A 27,695-nucleotide genomic window follows, 5' to 3' on the forward strand; every position below is an offset into this window, starting at 1 on the left:
TCGCACAGATCTGGCCTGTGCAGGGGCAATCCTCCCTCTGAGCTTTGTGCTGCAGTCCTGCTGGCACACAGTGAGGATTTGTGGGAGCTGGGTGTAGCAGCTGCCTGTTGGCAGTGCCACATTCCCATAGGAGATGAGTGTCCCTGCTCAGAGCCCTGAACACGCTGGGCAATGGCAGATTTCAGGGGAGACCCAAAGCCCCTGACCTAAAGGCCAGGTGGGAGTCCTTCCACATCTCATGATGCTTTCCTTCTGCAAGGGAGGCTATTCAGTAATGCCCTGCCTGCCTACCCAGACTGTATTTTCCACTGGGAATAGTATTTTTCTGCTCTTAGTCCACAGGTAATTCTGGGCTAAGCAATTTACCACTGTTTCTTTCTCTCTGCTGATTTGGAAGAAAGCTGAAAGGATTATCTGGGACTACTACTTAATTTTTAGCTGTTTGGATTAGAGGAAGCAAATCCCACCTTCTACACCTACATTACTTACTGAAGGGTAGGGGAGCAGATGGTATGGGGAGAGGAAAGTGTGTAAGTAAATACTTATTAGAGGGTTTAGAAAAATATCTGTTACTGGTGCACTGCTGTGCTCTCACCTTTTGTCTCCTGGAAAGTCTAACCTGCCAGTGCATTCCCTGACCCTGGATATGGGCAGGAGGAGTTTATCAAGTTTATCCTTATGCTTCCTTTCCTTCTTGCCCAACCCTCTATATCTCACTGTGCATTAAAGGGAAACTCAGACAAGTAATTAAATTACTTTTCCCTGACTTAAAATACTTAACAATATTAAATGAGCTTCCACGGAAGCCAAAAGTAAAAGCTATAATGGCATTTTCAGCCAGCATCAAATTGTTAATTAATTGACATTCATTAGAAATAGTGTAACTTGTGCAGTATCAGCCATCCATTCTGAAGAAACATTTAAAATGGGATGGTCTCAGTGACTCACACTGGTCAGATGCAGCTAGACTTGTATATATAACTACAGGAGTCTGCTCTAGGAGAGGGGACCAGCATTGGTTGTGTATGGCAGGGCTGCTTGTGTCTGCCATTTACATAAATCCTGCTTTTACAGGACTGGAAATCACCAGAGAGAATAGAATAAGCTTTTCCAAGCCAGCATTCTGCTAAAAAAAGAACTTTTGCGGACATTTATGTGGTTCTGTGCACATTAGATGTTGTGCGTCTTACAGAAAAGAAAGTTAGACGCAGAAAAAGATCTGTGAAGATCTTCCAAGATAAATACCTACAACACTGACAAAAAACATGCATTTTTTTACTGAGAAGAACAAGATAATTAGAGACTGGAACTTGCTAAGCAATGAGGTGACAGCTCTGGCAGATCACTGCAATGTCCATCCATTCCACTCCTTGGTGAATGTGATGATACAGGAGCCTCTGCTGTAAGCTCTCTGCTGCAGAGCAAGCACCCACATCTTTCCTGCAAGATTCTGTTCTTGTGCCTCACATCCTCGTGTCAGAGGGCGACCAGCCTACAAAGTTCATCCATCTCCATCTGGCCTCTTGGCCATGGAGGATAAAGGAGGTGGAAGTCGAGCAGGGCAGGAATTTGGTGCAATTGAGAATCCAACAAGGGTCTGGTTCAGCAAACAGAGCCATAACAAAATCTTCCAGAACAAAATACCTGGATCTTTTTGAGCCAGTAGTGCATCAGGAAATGTTTTATTTCCCAAGTCAGCTCATTAGCTCATCATGTTGTTATAGTGTATTTATTCTCTGAACTGCAGAGAAAAAAATAAAGAAGATAATTTAACTTTACAAACACAATCAAAGCGTTTCTTCAAAAAGCTCAGCATTTAGTGCTATAACTGTCAGAAAAGCCAAATCCTACCTAACTGCTTAGGAACACAGTTTGGCTTGGTTGCCTGTCTTGAGGGTCTTTGTAATGGAAATATATGGCATGGGCAGAAAGGTAATTAATTTCAGATTAACCCTAACAGATCCCAGCTTGTTACTCCAGCTTCTATATTACCATATTTAAATAAAATATAATGAAAATACCATGTCTTAGAATGAAGAGTAGAACAGATGAGAAAATCAATGCTAAAGACCTTCTGTTCTGCAAGGAACACCTCACTGAGTGAGGTCACCTACCCAGCTCCTTCAACCAGGCACAGCTAGACACACCAGATGTTAAATCAATCTCCCCTTTCAAAAAGCAATGTGTATTCCTACTTATGGAAATATTGTTTAAAGAATCAAAAGGTTTTTCTGGAAAAAGTGGAAGTTTGCTTTTCCCCTTCAGCCACTTCCTAGAGCACTGGTTCCCTTCCAGCCTTGGCAATGCTTTTATCAGGATCACAAAGCTGTGGGTCCACTCTGGCCTCTGCTCAACAGCTCAGGTGTAGCATCAGGAACACCTCAAGGGATGCTCTTGCTGATGCTCTCCAGTGTAATATCCACCTTCAGGAACAAACATTTCTAACTTGGACAATACAAATGGAACCTGCTGGAAATCAGAGCAGACTTCCTGCATGAAGGAAATGGATGCCACATTTAGAAACAAGTGCTAATGGAACACTGCTGTACACTAGGTTTTATTTTATGTGAACTCATGCTTTTGGCCAGTTTTCCCTTTTTTTGGCCTCTTGTGTTGGAAAGCAACAGTGCCTGTGATCCCACACACTGCTGTCACTGGCTGTGAGGTACACAAAGCCTTTTAGTGCTACCCAGCACAAGGGCAGCTCTCCAGCTGTTCCCTGCTGTGGTCATTGCAGCACCTCATGCCTGGGCTTGGCACACACTCAGGTAATGCTGCTGGAGTCACAGCCCTGCCTGGAATCCCATTCTGACAGCAAAATTAGTGTTTTCAGAAGCTGCTGCCTCTTTTGGACTGGTGGGTTAACTGGGAAGATGCTCTCCTGTCAAATTCCCTCCCATACCTTCAATTTTGGTAGAAAATACAGAATCCAACTGCTAGACACATGATGTGGGACTCAGATCCCTGAATGTAAGCATCCAACATCATTTGAGGCACTTCAGGAGATTTAAGCCACCAGCACAGGGCTGGCAAACGCAGCACAAGACCTCAGATTCAGCCATTTGGCAGGAGTGCTGCAGGCTGGGCAGGGGACCCACAGCATCTGCAGTGACATCAGCCACTCACCAGCAAGCACTGAATCCTGCCCAGAGGGTGGGATTCAGCTCACAGATTAAGAATTTATTTATAAATCCTTCCATGTGTGCTACTTGCCTGAGTGTGCTCTACAATGACAACCTTGGTGGTGGAACCCAGAGAGGGATTTGTCTGCACAAGGCATCTCCTTTTGGGGAGCTGGTTGGCAATCAGTCAGCATCAAGGGAAATTTCAATGAGATCTTCAAAAGATATTTTTCACAAAGAGGACCCAGAGGAGCCTGGAGTCTGCATCTCTGGAAATACTCAAAATATGCCTGGGAATGACCCTGAGCTGTGCTGTGTTGAGTGGGGGTTCCACTATCTGAGCTCCACAGCTCTGTTTTTAGCCCATCCAGTAGTTCTCCACTGACTCCAAAATAATACCAGAGCTTATTCTATAAGCAGCATCCATACTCCTCTGTCTAGATCCTGCATAACTGATGGTGTAAAGAGGAGGAAAAAGCAACAAGGCTTTTGCAGGGTCAAGTTGTGTTGCAAAAGCATCCTAAGAGACTTTGAAAAAATCAGTAAGTTTGATGATGTATGTGATTATTTTGTACTTGGCTTTCCTAAAAACGTTTGGCAAAAGCTGTCTCATGAAAGGTTCTTACAGGAACTGAGTTGTCATTGCATTAAGGATTAGATTTTTGTGGGTTAATGAAGGATTAAAAGTTAAGAAACACATTGTGAAGAAAGGGACAATTTTTGTAGTGATGGTGATTCCCCACTTTAAACAATAGGAAAAAAGAAGAGGTGATACCGAGGTGGCAGAGTGTGAATGACACATTGTTACCTACCATTATAAAAACAAAAATAGTTGTGAAGTGTCATGGAGAGACCTTGTGATACAGCAGAACTGTGAGGATGGCAGATGAAATTACTGGAGATAAAGTAATTCATATAATGAAATGCATCTTAACAATACAGATATAAAGGTGACCTGAAGAAAAGCATTTGTTATTGCTGTGAATGAGTGTCTGTGAGCAGAACCTCAATTGGTCAGCACTGGAGAAGGGCAACAAAACGTTAGACATTCCAAAGAAGAAGAAAATATTAAAATATCTAAAAACATCACTGTTACACTGGACCACAGCCTGGCCCCTGTGTACCTCAGAGTGTAGAATTGGACAAGGTAAGGTGAAGGGTAGCAAAGGTGATCACAGGCACAGGACAGCTTCTGTAGGAGGGGACAAGACTCATCTGTATGGATCAGGAGAAACTAAGGAGGAATGGGATAATGATGTTTTATAAATTCAAGGTCTATAAAGCCAAAATTCACTTCACTTTTTCTCACAAGTGACCCAATGCAGTTTTGAGGGAATAGGCTTACAATATAGAAAGGAAATGCTTTTGTACTCAGCAAATAGTAAAATTTTGATGTTCCCTGTTTCAGGGTATGGGGTAAATAGGATGAATCACCTCATGGTGAAGTGGAAGCCAAACACGGTAATTCCCACTCTAAAAATGTTTTCCTTTATTGACCACAGAGGAAGCTTATGATGAGTGGGTGGTTTGTGGAAGCCCATGAAAAGCTGCTCAGAGGCTGGTTAAGATGAATCCCACCTGTACCATATGCTGGAAATGATGGGAGCAGCACATTCCTGTATCTTTGAGAAGTGTGACCAAAGCTACTGCAGGAAAATTCTGGGGCAGTGCAGTGCATCAGCAAATAGCCCAAACATTACAAAGTCTGGATTCCCAGATTGGTCAGCCACACTGAGTCTTTTATCTGTATTGCTGATTTACCTGCATGTGGGGGTTAACTGGTGCACTCTCAAGGGGAGAAATTAATTTTTGACTTAAGAAGAATTTCCCCAAGGACTCAGTTGTTTCAAGCACACATAAACCCAGCCTACCTGCTACCTCTCCCTGTGGCTGTGCAGTTCTTTGCTCAGCATCCAAAACCAGGACTACCAGTCCCATCCCCTTGTTTTTACAGCTGTGTGCACCTGTGCAGTGTGAGGCCAGAGCAGCACTGCCTGCATGAATGAATGAATGATGCACAACTGGTGGCTTTGGTTTCATCTAGGAGACTCACAATGCTCCAGTATTTATACAGTTAAACACATTTCTCTTTTTGTCCTCCATCTGATGCTACCAGAACTTTCAGAAAGCTGTCTTGGAGATGAAAGACCTCCTAAATTACACCAACAGGAAAATAGCTGTAATGGTGCATATATTTTGCTTCCAAGATGAAAGTCACCTTCTTACACTGAGAAAGGCACAGATATTAAAACATGCAACTACATAAACAAGGTTAAAGAATGTAAAATGTGATTATTCTGATGGGAAGGAAGCGAGCTGGACCAGGACCACTTTAGGTTTCTGTTTACATTTTTCTAGTGATTTCCAGATAAGTGGAAAACATATTTTAAGTCTTCTTCAAAACACAAGGGAAATTTCAGCACATAACACAGGACCATGGAAACTGCCACGCCAGGACTGTCCAAACCCAAAGACTGCTCTGACAGCTGACAGTAAGTATTTAATGGGAAGATCCAAAACCTTCATATCATGGACAGTGCTTATGGGAAAATGACTTCCTATACCCCAGGAAAAAGACCCTTTATTGAATGCTGTGTTTGTGTGGTAACCTTGTACTTTATTCCTCTAAACCTTATTTAATGTAACAGCGAGAAGTTTCCATTATCTGTTCAAATACTCCTATGAACTTCTACTATTTTAAAACTGTAAATCCTTGGCCATTTTGTGATGGTCTGATCCACCAGCCTTCCCCAAAACATTTTCCTGCCTTTAATTTTCCTGAAGGCAGGTTCCATTTAATTTCTTTATTAACTTGTACACTCTGTGGCACAGGCTCTAGGTGATTTTTTCCCCACTTCCTGGCAGTACAAGGAGGGTCCCTGTAACTTTGTGATTCTTTTGCTTCATTTTTGGCCTGAACACAGGAATCCATCTCAATCAAAGTCCTGTAAGGTGCAGTATTAAGGGCCACACACCTGAGCCAGAGCTGGCAGCAATCTCTTTTCAGAGCAGATGAAATGTGCATACCCAAGCCACCAGCAGGGCATTTGTGCCCCTCCCTGTGAGCCTCCTGCTCCCACCTTGGACAGTCAGACCCCCCCCTCCAGCAGGAGACATCAGCACTGCTCTCACCCCCAAATAAAAGCAAAGCACCAGCTTTTAATGCTGTATTCACAATACCATACTCCACAGACAACGTGACTTTATTCACAAGTAAGATCTTTACAGAGGTAGAACAAAATACTTTGTATAATCTTTTTTTTTTTTAACTATATACATATAAAGAATATAATAGAATGACGAGAAAGAAAAGGTTGTAAACAAAACAATATTATGCCATCAAATACAGTACAAACAGCATGCATGAACAGCTTCAAATGAAATCTTGCTGGTGTAACTATTTTTTTTCTCATGTGGTAAATGAAAAGTAGTAAAGAGTCATGCTCTAATTGGATTGAGTATGCCACAGCTCTGCAATTTTTTTTAAATTATTTTTTTTTCTTTTACAATAAACCAACAGGATCACTTTCTTTTCACTGTGGTGGGGAATGCTTTTGTAATGCCCAATGTAATATTAACAGAAAAATATAATAATCAAATCTACAAAGTGTACTCTCATTTAAAAAGCAAAACCATAGAAACTGTACAGTTTTAAAAAGCGAATTATCTCAAATGCTTCTTAAGAGAATTTTCTAAAGAAAGAATAAAATATGCAGAATAAAAATGAGGAGAGCTATTGTTCTGTAACAAAGCTAATCAAATACTTGTTTTCTGTTCCAATAACAGTTTTTTTAATTAATGACTATTCTGGAAATTATGAAGTGGGCCAGGTTTTATTAATGTTCCACTTGACTAATAAAGCATGAACTCCTTACAGGTACTATAGCTGTCATTCCCCTGGGAATGGATGGGGATTGGTTCTGCATGCATGCTGGAGACAGGGACAAGGTCATGGGTGTAGATTCTAAAAATATTTTGAAATGTGTTAAACATTTAGTAGCTTCTATAAAAATAATCTGGCTTGTTTTGCTACTGGATTGAGATTTGGATTTGTGATTTTCTGCTGAAATTCATTCCTGGCCAAGGACTTCCACTGGGATGGGAGTTACCTGGGCTGCAGCAGGTCCCACGAGAGTGGCCAACAGCAATGGTTACAGGTCACACCTGAAGCCAACAGCAAACCCCACACTGTTGTTCAGCCCTGTGCCTCAGGATGAGCCTCAGGGATCTGGGATTTGGGGAATGGGGCTGTCCTGCCTCTCCATTCCTCTAAGTCCCAGCCCATGCCATGGCAAGGGCAAAGGCTGAAGAGAGCAACTGTGCTTTTACTCCTGTGAAATACCAGCTCTGGTGACATCCACCTTTCTGTCCCTCCTGTCTGGACACACTGACTGCATCAGCAGGGCTCTGGTCAGGTCCCTGCTCAGGGACAGCAGCTCTGTGTGCTGCCTGTGGGAAAACAGGGATTTCTCTTTCCAGCAAGGAGCAGTGGGGTTAAATTGCCCTCCTGCAGGTTGCCCCCCAAAATATCATTTAAGGATTCAAGCACACAAACAGAACCTGTACACTCCATTTGTCTAGAATGTGAGCATGTCCAACATTGAACACATGCTGTTTGTGGCCAAGTCAGGCACCAGCCCCAGCTTCAATGGCAATGAGTTTACTAAAGATCAGCAGAAAATTGAACAGAGAAGGGTGGTGGGTCTCATTTGACTTTGAGCTCTCAGGTGATCCTGGTCTTCAGGCAGAAGCTCAGCTCAACCTGACAGTGAACATGGGGTGCATCCCACATCTAGTGCAAGTGACTGGGGGTTGGCCTGAATAACATCCTTCACCAGATCACAAGGATTAAGTTAACTGCAGTGAAAATAAATACCTGCCCTGCATGGCAAATCCATCTCTGTGGCTTCATCCATGGCTTTGGCATCTTCCTGGGAAATGGATAGTCAGATCCCTCTAGATTGCCCTGGTGCACCTGAAACCTGCGTTTCACTAATTGACCCTGCAGCAGATTATCACCCCCAGAAGCAGGGCATTTATTGAGAGGTGTGAACAGTGTGCTATGCACAGATGAAATATTCTGTGTGGTTGTTTACAGTCAACAGAATAAGCCTTGCACCTCTTTGTGGAAGAACTGTACAAAACATGGCTGAAATAACAGGATTGTCGATGACAGTCAGTGGGAGATACTCTAACCCTCTGAGTGAAACTGCATCTTTCTGTTGTGTAAACTGCTCTACAAGGATGAGTAAAACAATACATTCCTGCCCCATTAGCCTTGGGGAAGATTAATGCCCTCTAATCTACGCTAAATAAACTCTGAAGCATGAAGTCCCACACACACAGCTGCTTGTGAATTAATAGGGATCACCCTGAAATTGTTATTATGAAATGCAAATATTTGCAAAAGAACAATTAAAAAATATTCCTGAAGTGCAACGAAAGGCTCGTCAGTCATGTTGGTGGTACGCACAGGGACAGTCAGGAGGCAAACACTAATGAATCCCAGGGCAGAAATCTGTGGTAAAACACCATTAGCCCATTGGCAGTGGGTGATGGCACAGCATCTCACACTGGAAAATAATTCCACCCAGTAATCAGACAGAGGGCTTGGCTTAGGATGCCCCAGTTTTGATTCTTTGGACAGTTTGTTTGCATACACCTGTATTTTCAGAAAGCTGCAGTACGTGGCTCACAGTAAATCTACTTCAAACACTTGCTGATACAGCTCAAACTGATCTCATCTGCCCTGATCTGAAATTTTGTGTTAGCTAAAGTAATAAAAGAATCCCGGTAAACCTAAATTATCAAATGAAAAAGGCAATTTTCTCATTTATACTCCATTAGTTTTTTTAGTTATTGCTAGGAAAGCTCTAAAATGCTTAGGCCATAAAATAAACATGTGGCTTAATGTACAGTATGTGTACTTAAGAGGATGATGGCATCTGCAGTAACTGCTCTGCACTGCTATAGTAATGGGATGCACAAATTAGGCAACAGCATATATCAAGTAAAGCATACAAAAATGTATGGCAAAAAGTAACAAGCCTTCTGCTTTTTTTTTTTTTTTTTTTTTTTTTTTTTTTTTTTTTAGGACCTCTTTAATTGCTAAAAAGAAGAAATCACCAATATCCACACCTACAACACAAAATTGCAACATGGTTGATTTTGACTGATGCTCATCACCTCTGTGCCAGCAAAACTGTGTGATACTGTTATTTTTAACATTTCACTGATTAGAAGTTTATGAAAGCTCCCCTTCCCAAATTAAATTCAATGATATATTTTCCAGTGTTGAAGTTAAACAATTAGCCTAATATGGTTTCAAGCACACAATACTCATAAGATTTTGGGAAAAAAGCACCCCAGATTCTTACATCATGGAGATGTAGGATAGCAGATGAAAAAGCATCCACATATTCACTTTTGAAAATGAAATTAATAGCCTAGATCACTTAGGTACCTTCAATAATTTTACTCTCAGGCCCTTCATTCAAACATATCAGAGTACTTTCTATCAATAATGTAAATTCTTTTAGAAGAGTGCCACAACTGAACCCGTGAAATCACAGAAGCAAGATTGCATATCCAAACCATTTACAGACATATTTTAGCATTACTTTGCAAGAGTAGGTATTAGGCTTTTGAGAACACATGAATCTCTGAAATTCAATCTTTGTGCTGCTTTACCCCTTCATGCTCAGTTCAAATAGGTGTCCTGCAGAACAAGGAGTGAGCAAAGCCTCTGCAGAGAGCTGCAACAAATGCCTGGATCAGACAAACTCGATGAGAGTCATAAAATGCAGATTGGAGATTTCTTCTTCAGCCAGGCTTTTACAGAAATACACTTTCCTGGCTAAAAAGGATGGCACAGCGGAGCTTTACAGAGGGAAATGCAAAGGTATAAAGAGGAGAATCCCATTTTCTTCCCCAGTAATCCCATAAAACCAACAATCTCTTTCCATAACAGCTCCAGACAATTACCTGACTGCTGACAGGACCTTTCTCATCACTTGAGGGGAGCCTCTGCTCTCCTTTTCTGTGCTGTCAGTGCCAGGTACATGGTCAGAGCTGTGCTCATTATACCCTGGCTTTCCGTAAATGTGACCAACATGTTTTCTCCCCAGTTGCAACAACCATGCAAGCCTCTTTTACTCATAGTTCAGCTTTCTTCCTCTCATGGCACAAAGCTGAAAAGTAAACAACAGTTAAGAACACATTTGCTTGCCAAAGCCTGGCATGAGAAGGTGCAAGCTCTCCTTGCCAGAGCCTGGACCTGTGTTTGCTCACACCCACAGCACTGTTTCATGCTCCAGCCTGGCACTGTATGGGAACAATCACCATCCTCTTTAGGCCCCCACTCTTATTCAGCCTTTGAGAAGTTACAAAATATAACAGAACACTGTTTTCTGAGACTATATTGACTGCACTAATTACCCACAATATTGTATATTTGCTATTAAGAACATGAATGTGTGCTTTCAAAGTGTGACATTCAGGGCTTCGAGGATGTAGGAGGAATTAGATGGATTGTTCTGTCACTTAATCCGAGGCTTTGATGTACTTTTAAAAATTTGTTTAAACCCCAAAAAAACAGAATGCACATTTTAACTGTTGAACTTTAACCAGCTAAAGCAGTTTGTAAGGACCCTATCACTATGTGGTTACAACAGAAGATACACAGTTAAGGTCAGGTCACGGTTTCCAAGAACATTCACAGGGACTGAGGATGAGGAAAACGAGGGATGGATTTCTGCAGGAACCTTCAGGAGACTGAGCTGCTCACTGGGGAAGGGCCTTGAGTATTGCATTCACTTCCTCTGCCACCGCTGTCAGAGCAAACTCAAACTGCTCCTGCGGAGAGAACAAACGCACACCCTGAATAATAAAACAAAACACTCCCAGAAAGCCTGGTGCTCTGTTCTGCAGCTGAACCTCCTCAAGACATTGTTAAAAATATGAATATGCAGGATGAACTGTACACTGCAATGGAAAGGAACAAAATGTTCTTGGATTATTGATGTCATATAACATGTTTGACAGCATCTCGAAGCCGGAGTCATTTTAATGGAGAAAAATGTTAGTGGCAGAAGCCAAGCTATTGGGACATGATGATATATTGCCATTGCATGGTCAGAAGGGTTTGGGAGCAGCTGATCACCAGCCATTTCCTTTTGCCATAGAGATGGGAACTCAGTACATTATTGAAATATGAAGTAAGTGAGATGCTGTAAAGCAGACTTTGGCTTTTCTTGGGACTGTTTCTAGTTGAAAGAATCTCAAATAAATATCTCCTCCCCTGATATCTATTTTATAGAACAATATCTGGTTTTTGGCTTACCTGTCATTGATCTTTTTAATCCTCTCTTTTTAATGTCATTTCTACACTCACAAATTACTCAATTTTGTTAAGACTACTCCTACATAAGACATACTTGGGAAGGCTTTTCTCTGCTATTAATTTACTGTAACCTCAACACCAAAATGATTTGCCAGCTTCTGTGCTGGGTTGGCAGAGGTGTGAAGGACACAGCCATGAACAGCTACTTCTTCTAAGTGCAACCCTGACACACTCCTGAACTGTGTAGTCCTGCAGAAGGACAAAGCAGTTTCAAATCCTCAAGGTTAACAGGTGTTATATTTTCCAAGCAAGTGATTTTTTTCTCTGTAATTTAGCTTACTGAAATAACTGACTGGCTGATTTGGAGTTTGAAACTTTCCAGTGGAAAGTTTTCTCAAAATATAGGCAAATCAAAGGCACCAGATAAGGGCTGTGGAGAAATTACTGGATTTTCTGGAAGTCCTCCAGAGGCTTAAGCCAGCTGGGGTTGAGAGCTGCTGAGGAATCGACTCTGAGGATGCAGGTTTGAGATGCACCCTGCAAAGCATCCCAAGATCACTGCTGGGATACTGGCTGTGTCTCCCATTAGAAAACTGGAGATCTGTACCTCTGGCATCTCAGTTGGTGCTGCCAGGGGCTGTGTGGGATGGTTACAGAACACAGCCACCTCCAAAAGTGATCACTGAACCAATAACATTAATTTTCCACAGTGTTTCATTTTACTGCAGAAATGTACAGGAAGGGTGAAAGAATAAACTACAGATGTACAACTCAAAGTTCAGAAAGGCAGCTGACTCTTAATTCCTGCAATCCAGTGCCAGTCTTCTCTGCCTTGTCTTAACCAACTGCAGTCAGCTCCCATGTGGAGATGCTTCAGAGAAGCAATGATGGGCACAGTGCCAGAGCAGAAAAAGCAGAATAAAACTCAGAATAATTTCTCAGCGACACTGCCATTCAAGAATTTTGCTGTCTGCTTGGTGCTGTCAAAGTGGCATCCATGTACACTTGCTGGACTGCAGCCAACAGCTTTTAATCAGACATCAATTCACCCTAAAGAGTAGGACTCATCCTCAGCAGGCACTGAAAATGGTGTGCATGATTGCCTAAGGCTCCCTGCACTGTCTAAGGGCTCTGCAATTAAAGGAAACACTGGGAATGCTGGGGGCCATCCAGGAGCATCAGTTGTATTTTAACTGGAGCACAATGAGTGTGAGAGAAGCTGGAGAGCAGCAGGGTCAGAGAGGGCAAATTTGGGCCATTTTGGGGCAGAACCAAAGTGGGTGCTTGTAGCAGCTCAAAAAGCCTGAGGAAGAGTGTCTGCCTCACCCAGGGACTGAGCAACAGGCACTGTGACCACAATGACTGAGGCAAAACTATTCACAGAGTGTAATGTGCACAGCCAGAGCTCTGACTGCAGGGAAGGGACAGGAGAGCAGACATGAGATGTGTGGGGCCATGGCCTCTCAGGGATGGCCAGCTGAGCTCTTCCCCTCCATGCTGCTGCAGAACACACCCAGGTGAAAGGAAGGAGTGCAGCTTCCACTGGTGTGCAGCACCACCCTCCCAGGAAAAGCCTTCCCACACCTTCCACACTTTTCCATTAGGACAACTGCAGTTAGAGCAAATTAATGTCAGTAATTTTTAAAGGAGATCAGTTTGTTGTTTTGTACAGCTACACTGCCATTCACACGTTCTATTTGCATATACAAGACTGCCTGGAGATGAATTTTAACATCTAGCTTTGCCCAGAAAACAGAGCTGGGCAGACATTCTGTGGTGTCAGTTTACCTATAATACAGAGGTGACAAGAATATACTTAATAAATAGAATAGACTTAATAAAAAGTATATTCTAAAAATTCTGTTCTAAAAATAGAATATACTTAATAAAAAGTAACTATGGCTATGTTTCATTAAGTCTACAGATAAAAATTCCCAGGAAAACAAAGTGAGTTCATGTAGCATATAAAACACAGTAAGGAATCTATCTACTATTCTAGATTGTGAGAGGATAGAGGAGACAGGAAAAATAAGAAATATATCTTTTTCCCATCACAGAGAATGCACTTCCTCCTTCATTACTTTTTCCTTTCATATGTGACATATAAATTCTATTTTGCAATTCCCCTGAAAAAAAAAAATCCAACAAACCCACAAACCCTCCAATATGCTTCTCAGAAATGGAGAATGTGGTTATGATAATTTCATTACAATTTATTATATACAGTGCTTCTGAATTAAAGATCCTTTCCAGAAGACAAAATGCTGCAAACAAATCTTTCCCATGCCTGTTGGAAAGGTGGAGCGCTGCCTGCTGGAAACAAAATAACATTGCTGAAGGAAGTTGGTGTTTATTTTGCCTAGGGATATTCTGTAATTGGCATTTCTAACCTGACTTTTAATCCATCGTTTTAAATTACTCCAAGAGTCTAATATTCCTCATTTGTATTCAGTTGGGAAAGCACAGGGGTTTGTTTAAATCCATCAGAAAAATTCTCTGGGGATCATGCATTGCTAGCATGTAACCAGATATTTATAATTTGTAAGACATTAGCTTGAATAAGTGATTTGGGTGGTTTTGAGAAAATGACAATGATGGAAGAAGGAGCAAGAGGAAAGATAAGCAATATCCTGAGAAAATTTTTCATCCTGGATGAAAACACAGGGTACATTTGTTTTCTGAAGCTCTTCTGGACAAATGTTTGGAGGGAAAAACCATGTCTTGAGGGAGATTTTGATGGAACTCAGGTAACTATTGCTGAGCTAAGGAGGAGAAGTTCACATAACCTCATTCTTTGGTTCTGGAGCGATGTTTTTTCTTCTGTGAAGGCAACAAGCCATAATTTCTCTGCCCTGAAAAGGAAACTGGAATCTGAGCTCTATGTTGCCACAGAGCTGCAACATATTTTGAATGCATTTGCAGAGTAGTCCAGGATTTGCATCTTACCTCAGAGTAAATATATATGACACTGGATACTGTGTGCTATTTGTCTTTTGTTCCAGTTGGAATAATCATAGCAGAAGAAAGACTTGTGCAATTTTATGTCTTCCTTGCAGATAAAGATTAGTTAGTTTTGACTGGCTCATCTTTATTTTTCACACATTTACTTAATTGGTAAATAATAATTAAGATTCCACAAGCTGTTCTTCAGCAGTATTTCCCCCTAATATTAGTGGGAAATAACATAATTGGGAAGAGATTCAGGAAAAATTATGAACCAATGATTCCTGCAGCACAAATTTATTTCACCTTTGCCCCTCAGCAATTTCAACTCCCTAAACACTGCAGAATTTCCTATCAGTTCCAGCCTGGCCAAGACACAGTGCTGTCACATTGCTCCTGTTGCTCAGTTTGGGGCTATAACTATCATTTGATATTTTAAAAGGCCATAAACAGATTTATTTCAACTTCATACCATGAAAGAGTTTTTTTTATTGTCATATTTGCAGCTCTTAACTTGCAGCACATATCCCACAATATCATTCCATACATCACTGGAATTGTTAATAACAGAAAGCTTCATTTCTAATTTAAGGGACTAGAATTGCACCATCAGCTACTGTGTTTAAAAGTTTTACATTGTAGAAAAATGTCAAAACTATTACAACTGACAGGAATTTGAGAGTAAGGCATTCATCTCACCAAAGTGTAAAAATATAGTTGCCATGTTACATCCATAAAGGCTGATGCAAGCTCCTTCATTCAAAGATACTAAAAATTACTTGATTCCCTGCAAAACTTTATTTCCTTTAATTCAAAACTTCTTTTTTTTTTCAGAAAAAAAATATCAAATGCAGCAGTTACATTCTCTTTAATGAGCAGAAGCTTTAAAAAAATATTACAAGCACAGTTAAGCACAGATACTCTAAGAAAATAATCCATAGTTCAGGATGAAAGCAAGAACGTTCTTTCAAATGCACATTTTCTTTAGCAGGCTATAGATTGTTGTCTTGACTGCCCTTCATATATGGTAATCAAGATAGATGCTGGAGATGTTACAAGAAAGAACAGTAAACACCAAAGAAAGTAACCTAGATAAATCTTCAGCATAAATAAACCTCAGTTGGTAGGGAGCCAAACAGAGTAATCAGCAAGCGACCTGCGTTAAATTAGGTCATACCCTTTCTCTTCTGTCAGGAAAACAACTACTGTGAAAGACCTTTAATGTATTTAAAATCCCAGTGGATTTATTGACAGTACCTTTGTCTGGACCATGCCTGGTCTCTGGTCCCTCAAGTGCTCCAGGGTAGCAGCAATATCAATCTCTTTAGCACCTGCAACAAACCACAAATTGGGCTGAGTTCAGAGCACAAGATAATCCATGCTGCATCTGTCAATCTCTTGCTATCGGGTTCCCTTTGGGCTAACAGTCCAATTGAAAATTATTACATCCATCTCTCAGCAGACTTGGCAGGCAGCTGCAATTTTTGTCTTCATATAGAAAAATAAGAGGTTGGGGCACCTTTTACTAACATTAATTCAAGAGAAGCCAGAGAAAAACAAATTCTTAAAAATATCTCTGCACCAGAGCAGAATATATTTTGTGGAACCTGAGGGTCTGTCATGGCAATGCATGACAGAGCAACTGAGCATCTCCTTTGTCACTTCTAAGAGTATGCACTGAATTAAGGGCCTGAACCACACAAAGATTAATGCTGTAAAAACAAGATTTAGGTGACCTTTTGTCACCTGCAGCTGACATCCAGAAAACCTGTCTGTGGCCTCCTAGTTCAGGACCTGTCAGACCACCTTGCTGTGTGATCACTTGGCCAGTCTGTGGCATTTTCTTTAGGTGCCACTCTGGGTGTCAGGACACAGCTGCCCTGTAGCCATGGGCAGCAGCAGGGCAGGTGAACCAGGCACAGACAGCCTGGCTGGGACTGGCTCCCTGCCCCACACACATGGAGGAGCTTTATTTCCATACAGGAACTATGGAGATCAAAGCAAGTCCTTGAGCCTCTTCCCTTTCTTATAATCCACAAAGATTAGAGGACTGAAGGGGACAGGGAGATGCTGATTTCCTCCTCAATTTCCTCCAGTGACTGATATTTCAAGACCCCACCCTTCTCATTTTCCTTAAGCGCCTAATCTGATGTTTTAGGAAGGGATTGAGGGGGAATCAGGATTTTGGTCCTTCCTGTATGAGCTTCCAGAATGGAAGCCTGGCTGGAAATCCTTTGAGGTGAAAACTTCCCATGCAGAAGAATTTGGCTTTCTTGTATCTGCTCCCTTCTGCACCTTGCAAGAACATCTCATGGTAGCAAAGCACCAGGCAGATGGGCAGAGGGTCATCCCAATGCAAGTGTAACCACTCCATCCCTGCTCCCCTGTGCCCTACTGCCCTGGCTGGCTGCTCATTCTCCTAGGCCTGATGTGGGCCCACAGCTACAGGAGCTTGGAAACGTGTTGACCTCAGGTCTTCTCTCCTTTTCTGTACATTCCCTTTTGTCATTGGATGGTTTATCAAGGGCGGGGATTGGCCACAATTCTGGAATCTGCTCTGTTTTAAGGGATACTCAGTGATGGGCTCTGAAGAAAATTTGTCAACTGCTTCCAGTTGCCTGGTCCTATACATTTCCTGAGCCACCCTCTACCAATCTGGGACTTCCTTCTGGAGGTATTTAAATATCCCCAAATATTCACAGGGGTCTCAGTGGCCAACCTGTGGGCCATGCACCTAGAGGACTGCTGCTGCAATGTAACTTGTACACATCTAGAACACATACTTGTTGAGTTCCCAGAACTGGATTTGGAGAATTGGACCCAACACTTACCACTCCTCCTAAAACTCTTGTAATTTAAGGGCTTGTCTACCCATAGTTGGGTTCATATCAATGCAAACATAATGCACCTCCTCATTTACCCAACTCAACTTTACATCTCAGCACCATCTTTTAAAAAAATTCAGAATAGCAATGAATAGTGAATGATTTAATTTGGTTTCCTTGATAAAAATTATGAAATTACATTTAAAAATAGCAACAACTCTACAAGAATAATTTATTTGGAATATGTTCTTCAAATAAATGAAAATGTGTTCTTCAGCTGTATTAGAAAATGAATTAATTCTTTCAGTAAATATAATAGTGACAACATAGAAATGGTGTCTTGCAGACAGTTTTGCTAATTACCATGGGTTGGGGCATTGCATGCCTTTTGCTCACCACCCCTCCCCAGGATTTACAGGGATGAGCTTTGAAAAAAAATAGAAGGTTTTATTTGAAAATTAAAAACTCCCAAATCTCCTTACAACAGAGCAAAGCAATACTTACATACACTGTAAAGTCTGATAACACTGACAGTAATTATACCTTAAATCTATTGCAAGTTTTGCAGTGGCAATTCATCTGGAAAGCATCACTAAAGGTACCCTCTTCACAAACCCTAACACTGGTAAAACACAGTAGCTCTCTTCAGTGTTTAATCTCTCTCACACACATACACGTGCAATTAGATGGGATTTTCCTGTTCCATCACAGCTGCGGATGGAAGCAGAGCTATGTGAGTACTGCATATGCTTTACAGCCTCACTTGTAGCCTCATTTTATTTCCAGGAAACAAAAACTTCCAGTAGCACCTTGGTTCAAAGTAAGAGGAATTCTCCTTTCAGAAATTAGGATATGAGAAATATTTAAGACCCTGCTATCCACGGACAAGGCTGTCCACAGTTCTGAGCTTCCCAGGTGTGTGCTGCAAGGATGAACCCAGAGATCCTCCCACTGCAGCTGGCAGGCTCAATACCCATGACTGTAACATCTCTGTCCCCCCATCACTGAGGGATGATCTGTATTTGAAAATACTCAACCCTCAGAACAGAAAGAGAAAAGGTTTATGACAAGACATTGTTACACTCTTTAGTGGCCAGACAGGCTTCTGAGTTTACCTTTGAAAGAGTTAATTCCTCCATTTCTGTGATGCAGACTGCAGCATTTACTAGTGAACTGATGTTTGCTTTTTTATCATCATTAAGGGAATGACATGACTAATAGTATGAACAACATTCGATTAAAAAATCCTGATTTAGCAAAACACCAAAGCATCAGCATGCACTGGAACATAAGAACAGTCCTAGTGGGCTGGTGTGCTTAATGGCAAGCTTGTTCTGAAGTGTTTTGCCAGTAAAGTCCCTAAAACATCAGTTTTTACTCACTGGTGTCCCTAGCCCAGGTGTTGTGATCAGCAGCTCACCCAAAAGCATTTCAGATGTCCTCAGCCATGGGTAATTTTAAGGAAAAGCAGAGCAAATCAAGTGTCTTGTTGAGATGCCATTGGATTAGAGGCAATCCAAAGCAGAGACAGGGATTGGTTTGCTACACCATTTTTTTCCACCTCTGAATGCCTTGGATACTATGGTGATGGGAAATATGTAAGTGCCTGGAGAGACTGATCAATGAAACTTAGTGCTGCAAAGACAGGACACTGTTTCAGAAGAAAAACACCTTGGAACAAGAAAATTCACAGTACAGGAGATGAAATCAATGGCATAGGAAAAAGCCAGCATGACTTGTTCTCTCTCTGCATGTGTAAGCCTCTCTTCCTCCTCTGCATCTACATGTTCTGCATCTATTCCCTTATTGTGGCTAAAACAAATGTGTTTAAATATATATTGCTAGTCCTCTATTAAATCTCATTTTGTGATGAGGGCTTTTTTCTATTCAAGCTTAGGATACTCTGCTGCTGGATTATGTAAATTCAGCTCACTACCACTGGCGTGGGCAATAGTCTGTAAAAAATTTTCTGTCTTTCAGACACAGACAAAGGAAGAGATTTTCAAGGCACAAAGGCAGATCTGAACTCAACCTGCCTTCACAGGTGAGAAGAGCTCAGTGTTTAAGTGCAGCATGAACTTTCAACTCTCTTTGGAATTATTTTGCTGAAATCTGACACAAATTCAACACTTTCTTTGCCATGCTGAGGCTTTCTCTTTCATCTGAGAGTATGACAATATGGCATTAGATTCTACAGTACCCAATAACAATTTATTTATGCTTTTGAGCCAGTTCAGGTGACAAAAAATACAGCATATGCTACATGACATTGGGAAACAGGAATATTGCATCTAAGGACATTAGGGTCAAATCATGCTCTTACTGAGATGGCTGCAAAATATCCACACACTGCTAAGGCATTTGAAACATTGCTTATCTGGAAAACCCACACAAACTAAATTTGATGCAGTGGTTTAGAGCAAAAGCTAGAAGAGCTTGATCCACTGATTCCAATGATATCCAATTATTGGAAGTGTTTTGCTTAGGCTTCTAAACTATTAAGTCCAGTAATAGATGCACATGCCAATTTATTGTCATACAACAAATAGTCTACAGGAAGGGTTACAAATACTAGGCTGGAGAGCAAGTGACATTTGGAAAAGAAAACAAAATATGTCAAAAATACAATATTTTCTATCTTTTCTTCCCACCAACATATATCTGTCTGCCACTGGTTTCAAAAGCTAAAGAGAAGGATAAAAGAAGAAGCATTTAAACAATTAAGAACTCCCTTTTCACCTTTTGACTGTATTTTACTTTGCAGGAAATAAATTTGGGTTGTGTTTGTGACAGGCTTTTCCACAATGGATTTCATTGCTTGTTTTAAATGAACATACAAATGTAACTTAGTGTGAGACTGAGCTAATATTGTACCAACGGTATTGGGAAAAATGACTGTGCATTGTGCTATTTTTTTTTTTACCAGAACATACATTTGCAGTAATTCACTGTGAGCCAGATACTTCCAGCCTTCCCCTGCCCCTAGCAGCTCAGTGAGCTGGCTGAGTAAATACCTCTGAAAGCACTTGCACACCAGTGCAAGCCAGATTTTAACTTCAGTAATTAACTATCATCTTCCTAAAGGCTTGAAGCATTCACAGTGAGTGCACAACAACCCACATCAGGAACATTAACTGGATAAACTAAAAGAAAACAGGAGAAGATGCAAGCTGAATGATATTTTGCCCCCAAGGAGAGAAGAGGTTTCTGAAGTTTAGGGTCACATCCTCTGCAAGCCTTTCTCTCCCCGCAAGCACGAATGCTGGATGCACGCTGGCACTGAACAGCTGCTGCTCCTGATTAGCAGATCTCAAGGGGTTAAAGTGTTTGTCCTGTGTAAGTGCAGGATCCAGCATGTCATAAAAACATGGGGAAATTCCCCTTTTCTTTCTTTTCTATGCAATAAATAACGACCCAGCCTAATTCTGCTGCAATAGGCTCCATGAGGTGACCAGCAGCTCACAGTATTTAAAATCACCCTGAATTACCTAATGTTAGTTTTATGACTATAATAATGGAAGCTTCCCTCTCTTCTCATTCCCCTAGACATGGCAGGGGTCCTATTTTGCTAAGCACAAGACACGTGAGAAACACTGTGTGGAGGATGGTCCCTTCCACATTGTAGCAGCACTGCTGTCACTGTGATGGCACAGGAATATGACAATGTTTGTCAAGAGGAGTAACATCTTTAAATGGATCAGCTGGGAAGAAAAAATGAAGCATGTCATTAAAAAGTTTTTTTCAGGTTCAGCAAACTATAGAGTTTGTGTATCTGAAAATGTGCTGGGTTGGTTTTTTTTTTCAGTTATAAGAACAATCACCATTTTTACATAAATGCATGAGAAATTTTAGCCTAATTAAGGTGATCTTTGAGATTTTTATGTAGTAGGCTTCAACATACACTGAAAGCAAAGTCAAATGTTCTATTTTATTCAGTACTAATGAAAAGTGCAGTGTAGATTCTGTGAGACTGATAGAATTTTATATTAAAGCTCTGTCTTAAAAGGAATATTTTAGATTCTAGATGCTCTGAATTTCCTGTGTATTTATAAAAATAAAATGATGTTTAAATACTTCATCAAAGCACTTATTTGTGGGGGGTTTCCTTTTAAATAGCCCGAACTGAGGAATGTTCTTTGTGAATGTTTCACAAATACATTTTGTTCATAAATATTAAATTAAAAAGGATTTTTCTAGTTGGGAAAAACTTCCAGATATACCTCAAAAAGATATAACTCTGTAGAATGGCTATAAATTTGTTACTGTGATTCCTAAAGGATGGCTTGGTCATTAGGGGCTATGTTTAGATAGATTTCAGTTCTCTTGCAGACTGAGATTTTGACTTCCCGCTAAATGATTTAGCCACTTGGGCTAAATCATTAAATTCACCCTATGTTTCACACCATCATTTATAAAATGAACCCTTTTTCCCCCTACCTAATGAGTTGTTATGAAAGCAAATCCATTAATGATTATAAGGTACTTGGACACTAGAGAGGTGAAGACCTAGATAGATCTTTTTTTTTTTTTTTTTTCCCAATACCTTTTGCACCTTTCTCAGCTCTCTTTCTGTTCTCCTTGACCATAAAGTGATCCCAATACTGAATATATGAGGTAGGAGTTGTGCTGAGCAGCTGTAAAGGGGGATTATTAGCACCTTTAGCATTTCTCCTTCAGGAAATTATGATGATCAGTGTGGGAATAAGCATTTATCCCAACAGAAAAAAATGGAGTACTAAGAGGAATACAGAAATGACCTGTCAAACACCCTTCTTTTTGTAGCAGAAAGTATCCAGCTTCATTCTAGTCAGATATTACCTGCCTAATGCATCTTTTTATATTTATTATATTGTATAGATTTTGAATTAGGCCTTGAAGGGCAAAGGGACTTGTTAGCTAAGATTTTACCTTGCTTGTTAAAATCTTGAAGGAACAGTCCCTACTACACTTCTTCATGCTGCTGTTGCTAGAAGCTGAAAAAGAGCCAATTAGTGTTTGCAGGATGCTGCTGATCACAGCCTTTAGCCTCGGATCCTGCACGGCTCAGTATTCCCAGGCAGCCGGAAGATGCACGTGTAATAACGTGAAACAGCAGAAATACACTTGAGAAAGAAAATAAGGGGAAACCACACAGTGCCAGTGAGGACACTAAGCTGTCTCAGCACAGTGTGCCTGTGTTTAGGAAGAGCACAAGTGTTTGTCATGTTTGGGTGATGGCTGCATGACTCATGTCTAAAGTGGCACGTCACCGTCAGAGCAAACGCGCGCAGCGGCCTCAGGCTGCCTTCCTCCCCTCCCCATCTGAAGACTGACAAAGAGGCTTTCTTTGATTCTGTATTTTCTGGCCCTTTTCTGCATTCAGCTTTGCCACAGCAAGGGGATGGTGAACTATGGAGACCAAGGGACAGAGAGTGAATCGATACAAGTCTGTGAGGAGCCTAATACACAAACCTACCCATCTACACTTCTGTCTGCCATAGTGTATAGAGGTAGAAGTGGGCTCTCTGGGGAGTTAGGAGGGTAAATCAGAACTCATGGACTAGCACACTGTCACAGCCATGCTGTTTCCAATGTCTAATGTAGCTGGACATAGCACAGATATGCTGAAGATTTGCAAATCTCCTAAAGCCCTACATGCCTCCAGCTTCCCACTGAGAGCTTCTAAAGGAAGGCTCATGTAGCTGCCCCAGCAAGTGTTTGCCCCATTGAGTACTTAATGTTGCAGCAAAACATTTAATCACACCATATGAGGGGCAAACTCAATCTGATTAAAGAGAAAAGGGTCATAACTAGGGGGAGTGTAACACCACTTCTTCACTGACCATTAGTTTTAATAGCAAACCAGTAATATTTACTAACTAGCTTAGTCTCAAAGGCCCAACCTCATCTCATCTACTCCAGCCATCCTTGAAGTTGGAATTGGAGTTAGTCATCTCCTCTCTCAACAGCTAAGAGAGAGAGGGTAAGCTCTGATGGGCAATTAATTTGCCTGAGAATTATCCTCCAGAGGTGTGTATCGTTCTCCTCGATGACAGAGGAGACCCAGACAACTAGGTTAGGTGAGATGCTTAACACTGGATGTTTTATGTGCCTAAAGTTAGCTGGAATGAACCTGGGCTGAAAAGAGCTGAGTTTCTTCTCTTCACTTCTGGCCTCACAAATGCTAGAATCTGCTAAAGCTTACAGTGTTTAAGGTCTGTGCTTTGTGTCTGTAGCCTTCCCTAATTTCCCTTACCTCCACATTGGTGATTTTGTGGGAAATGACAGAAAAAAGGCAACATGGAACCACAATGAAAAGATAAACCAGCAGTACAGTGAAGTATAGTGTATAGTGTATAGCAGTACAGCAGTATAGTGAAGGCCATGGAAGTGAAAAATGTGTCCTATGAGTAACTGCTGTTTGTAAAGTGCTCTGCTGCAAAGAGAGTATTTTCTTCCTTCAACTTGCATTGTCTAAGTGCCCACCAAATAAAAAATGCTTGTAAGTATTAGAGATAAAAAAGAGGCCTGACCATCAGCAGAAACTACAAAAATAAAAGCAATTTTCATTTGTAGCTATCCAGATGTCTGCTGCTGTAGCTCTGCTCTTGGCCAGGAGGATCATTTGACACTTTTCGTGGAAAGAGAAAAGCGTCAGCGAAATCCTAGCGAGGGGTACACTTTTAAAGATAACAAAAAAGATTAATGTATTCAGGTTGGCATTTTCATTATAAGCTTATTCACTCTCTGAGATGAAGAAAATCTGTGTGCATGTGTGTGTAGCTAGGGATGGACCCAGCCTATGCCTGAGTCAGTGAACTGTCTGTAATTTCAGACAAAATATGTTTGTGCTTCTATGCACCTAACAACCCAAATTAAAAATTCATTACCTTTATTAAAAAGAAAACCAAACCAAAACAACTTCAACAAAAGTAGCCAATGGGCAAAGCAAGCATGTAAGTGGAGAAGGGAGTGCTTAAAGTAATAAAAGTGAAGTAATTAAAATTATTGTGACAGTCATGCACATAGAGTATACATTACATATATGCATTACATAATGTGCAACTGTTTACACATTTTGTATTATTACTTTAAGATTGCATGTAATAAATGTACAAATGTGATATGGCTTTGTCAGTACACAATCCAAAGGAAGGTGACACTGCAGATGGAAGACATAGGCACAATCTAATATTTTAAAAAATGATACAGGAAAATAATGGTTCTAAGTTTTACACTGATTTTAACAGCCTTGCAGGGATAGAAATTCACTGCTGACATGTCAGTTTTTAAGTTAATATCCTTTGTCAATGCAGAAAAAAACATGCAGAAACCACTCACTGTAACTGAATGCAAATGGATGCTAATTTGAGGACCAATCCTTCCTCACTTCCACTGTGTGTGAGAATTGTCACATCACATTCTACACACAATAGGAATTGTTTCTCTTTTACAATTAGATTTCCTCCACCCTCTCCAGAAGTTAAAAGTAAAATGAATATGCCTAAATTACTACATAAGAACTGCTATAGAAATGGATGCTAATGTGTTTTATTCCATATGGGGTAAAATATGCCATAATCACCTATTGTCACTGTAGAAAATACCAGTGCATGCATCTAAATTCAACTTACATGTGCATGTGCAGACACACACACATACACAAAGCACATACAGAGCAACAATTGTGAATGTGCTGTTACTTCCTGCTAATAGATGTTGCCTAGGATCAGCTCCCATGGAGTTTTACACAATTTGCTGCTTTTAGTATCTCTTCCAGAAGCTCTTGGTATATTACCTGAAAGGCAGTTGATCTCCATGTGATGAATCAAACACGAACAAAGTTAAGATGCTTATTGCAAAAATGACATTTATGAGAATGTCTCACTTGGCCTTAAAAAAAATCTTGAAGCCCCCTTTGGAAAATATGCATTTTCTTTCCAGGAGACACAGAAGCAGCTCGCCTACATAAATCTATTAAATTGTAAGAACTACATTTTACATTAGATTCATTTTACGTTGCACGTAGGTGGTAAAGCTCTCACAAGACAGTACATGGAGTGACCTGAATAAAAGATGCAACTGTTATGGATTCACTCTTTAAACAGAGTTTATCCTTAAAAGTGACTAAACTGGTCCAGCTCTAGAAACTGAGGAATAACCACGCTTTAGCCACCAAATTGTACCCTTTACAGCCAGAAGACCACCACTGGTCAATTGAACACTCCTCTGCTGCATGAGATTAGCTACTGAAAAAGAAATGGTTTTACTCTCTGTATATAAACTTCCTTTTCCAAACATGTGCCCAGCTGCTTTCAAAGCAGCAGCACAGTACTTCTATGACCCAGCTTTTTCACTTTTCCATATCCTAACCTACCCATGGTGGGAAAAACGCCACACAAATTCCTTATCTGCTTGTCTCCTCCTTAGTTTCAGTCAATGACCTCTTGTTTTCAAATTAGTCACTATCTCAAGCTGCTTACTGACATCAATACATTTCTTTCAGGGTCTTCCAGCACTCTATGGGGACCCCCCTTCGTGCTCCCTCTCCCAGGGAATAGCCCATGCCTGATCAGTCTTTCTTCACAATTCATTTGCCCCTAACCCTGGATAATTAGGATTGCTTTCTACCATAACTTTCCCTACTCCCAAGTAGTTTCCAATAAAATCCTCAGAATAGCAAGTAAATCAAGAAATATGGCTCTTTTAGGGTAATCCCTGACCAATTAATTATATATATATATATATATATATATATATATATATATATATATGCGCTCAAGAAATTGTATCAATATCATGTTTGCTTTTTGCTTGAAATCTTTATATTCTGTAAAGGAAACCACCTAAAAATGCAGACCATACAACATACAGTGGGAAACATCAACCAAGAACACCTTCCCCATGGGCACTAATTCATTTCAGAACAGAAGCTTGTAGAACATGCTACATTTTAATCTTCTTTTTATGAAGTATTAATCGATGACTACATACAGGCAATAACATGCAAAAAGCTTTAAAGCATCGGATGTCCAAATGTGTTTTTCACAGGAAATAAACACTATTTTAAACAGCTTTTTCTAAATAGAAAGAGTTTGCTGAGCACCTCAGGCTGGACCGTGAAAAACTATCCTATACATTCCCTATACACTTGTGCATGTAGCTGGGGGCCCAGCTCTCACAGTGATTAATTATCTGCTGGGAAAGGCTGCAAGAACGAGCACTATTTGCCTAATTGTGTTTCCAGGGTAACTCATTACATAAAAGTTACAATACATAAATGCAGCTCATTGGAAAAACCAGCCTTATAACATACGATATGTTTACATGGACACGAGCAACTTCCTTTGGAAATTGAAACAGCAGCATTTCAGATTTACATGGCTGGCATCACTGCTGCTGAGAACTGAGGCAGTCTTGTGGACAGCACAACAGTAAACAAAACAAACCCCAATCTTTTGGCTCTGTGCTTTTTTCTTCTGTGTTCCTAGAGATAATAATCTGTCTCACCCAAATCTCAAAGACCAGCCATGTAATTAATTCAAACTTAGACCCTGAAAACAATTACATTTTTATGTCCTGAATTTTTCTGCTGTAATTTTTTTTCCAGAATACCACCTATTTCTAATCCCACTTTTTGACTCTCTAACTATTATTACCTTAAAAAAAAAGGAAAAAAAAGAAATCTTCCATTTACACTATATATTCTCTCAAACTCTGAAGGAAAGCAGCATGTTAAATTTTGTTTTCATGGGAGAAGCTTGATGCTGGGCTGAGGAAATATTCCCTCATTCACCAAAAGCATGTCAGAAACAGTCAGCTCTAGACTTGTATCAGAACAACAGAACAATAGAATTTTCTCAGACTTTGCATAAGGACTCAAAAATAAGCAGATTGAATCCATTTTAACACGAGTATGGGCAAGCATTTCCTTTCATAAAATCCTTTCAGAGAGGAGCTAACCCCACAACTTCATTATGATTGTTAAATCCAAACAGCAGATAAGCAAAACCTCAGCAAGGGTTCAGATTAGCCCAAATCATTTGATCACGATGAGTCAGAAGGCGAATTAAGGAATCTTTTGTTTTGCCTTAAAATGTCACGGTATAAACTGCATCTGCTCAGGAGCTGACTCACAAGACCCTCAGACAATAGGGTAGCAGGGGCAAGGAAAGGACTTGGGGAGATAACCTCCAGAGCCAGCCCTGGCCAGAGTGTGTGTGCTCATCAATTATAATCCAAGCTTTTGAATGCAGGAGAATAAACCGTTGGTTCGGCTTTGCTAAATCGAATCTTTTTTGCTGGGTTTTAGAATTTGGAAATCAATACTTGAAAAGGATTTTAAAATTCATATTTGCCTTCCCTTTGACTCATCTCATTTCAGCTAGTTCAAACACAAGAAAATGGATGGTCAGCAAACCCTAAGCAGCTGCTGGCTGGATGAATTATCTAAAAATCAAACTATTATCCACACTATCCAAGCCT

General features: G+C 40.6%; 1 protein-coding gene across 1 annotated transcript in view; it reads right to left on the bottom strand.

Annotated features, from left to right (window-relative positions):
• Positions 1–6,307: 6,307 nt before the first annotated feature.
• The window catches only part of PTPRN2 (protein tyrosine phosphatase receptor type N2), a 635,322-nt gene continuing 613,934 nt past the window's right edge, over positions 6,308–27,695 (bottom strand). Inside the window, exons 22-23 of the mRNA XM_071428608.1 lie at positions 15,664–15,737; positions 6,308–10,976 (exon numbers count right to left, since the gene is read on the bottom strand). Coding sequence (XP_071284709.1) covers positions 10,905–10,976; positions 15,664–15,737 — 146 coding nt within the window. The 3' untranslated portion in view covers positions 6,308–10,904. The remainder of the gene's footprint in view (positions 10,977–15,663; positions 15,738–27,695) is intronic.

This window comes from Agelaius tricolor, unplaced genomic scaffold, assembly GCF_023055355.1.
Source record: "Agelaius tricolor isolate 1412-34295 unplaced genomic scaffold, bAgeTri1.0.p SCAF_6, whole genome shotgun sequence".
NCBI classification, from domain to species: Eukaryota; Metazoa; Chordata; class Aves; order Passeriformes; family Icteridae; genus Agelaius; species Agelaius tricolor.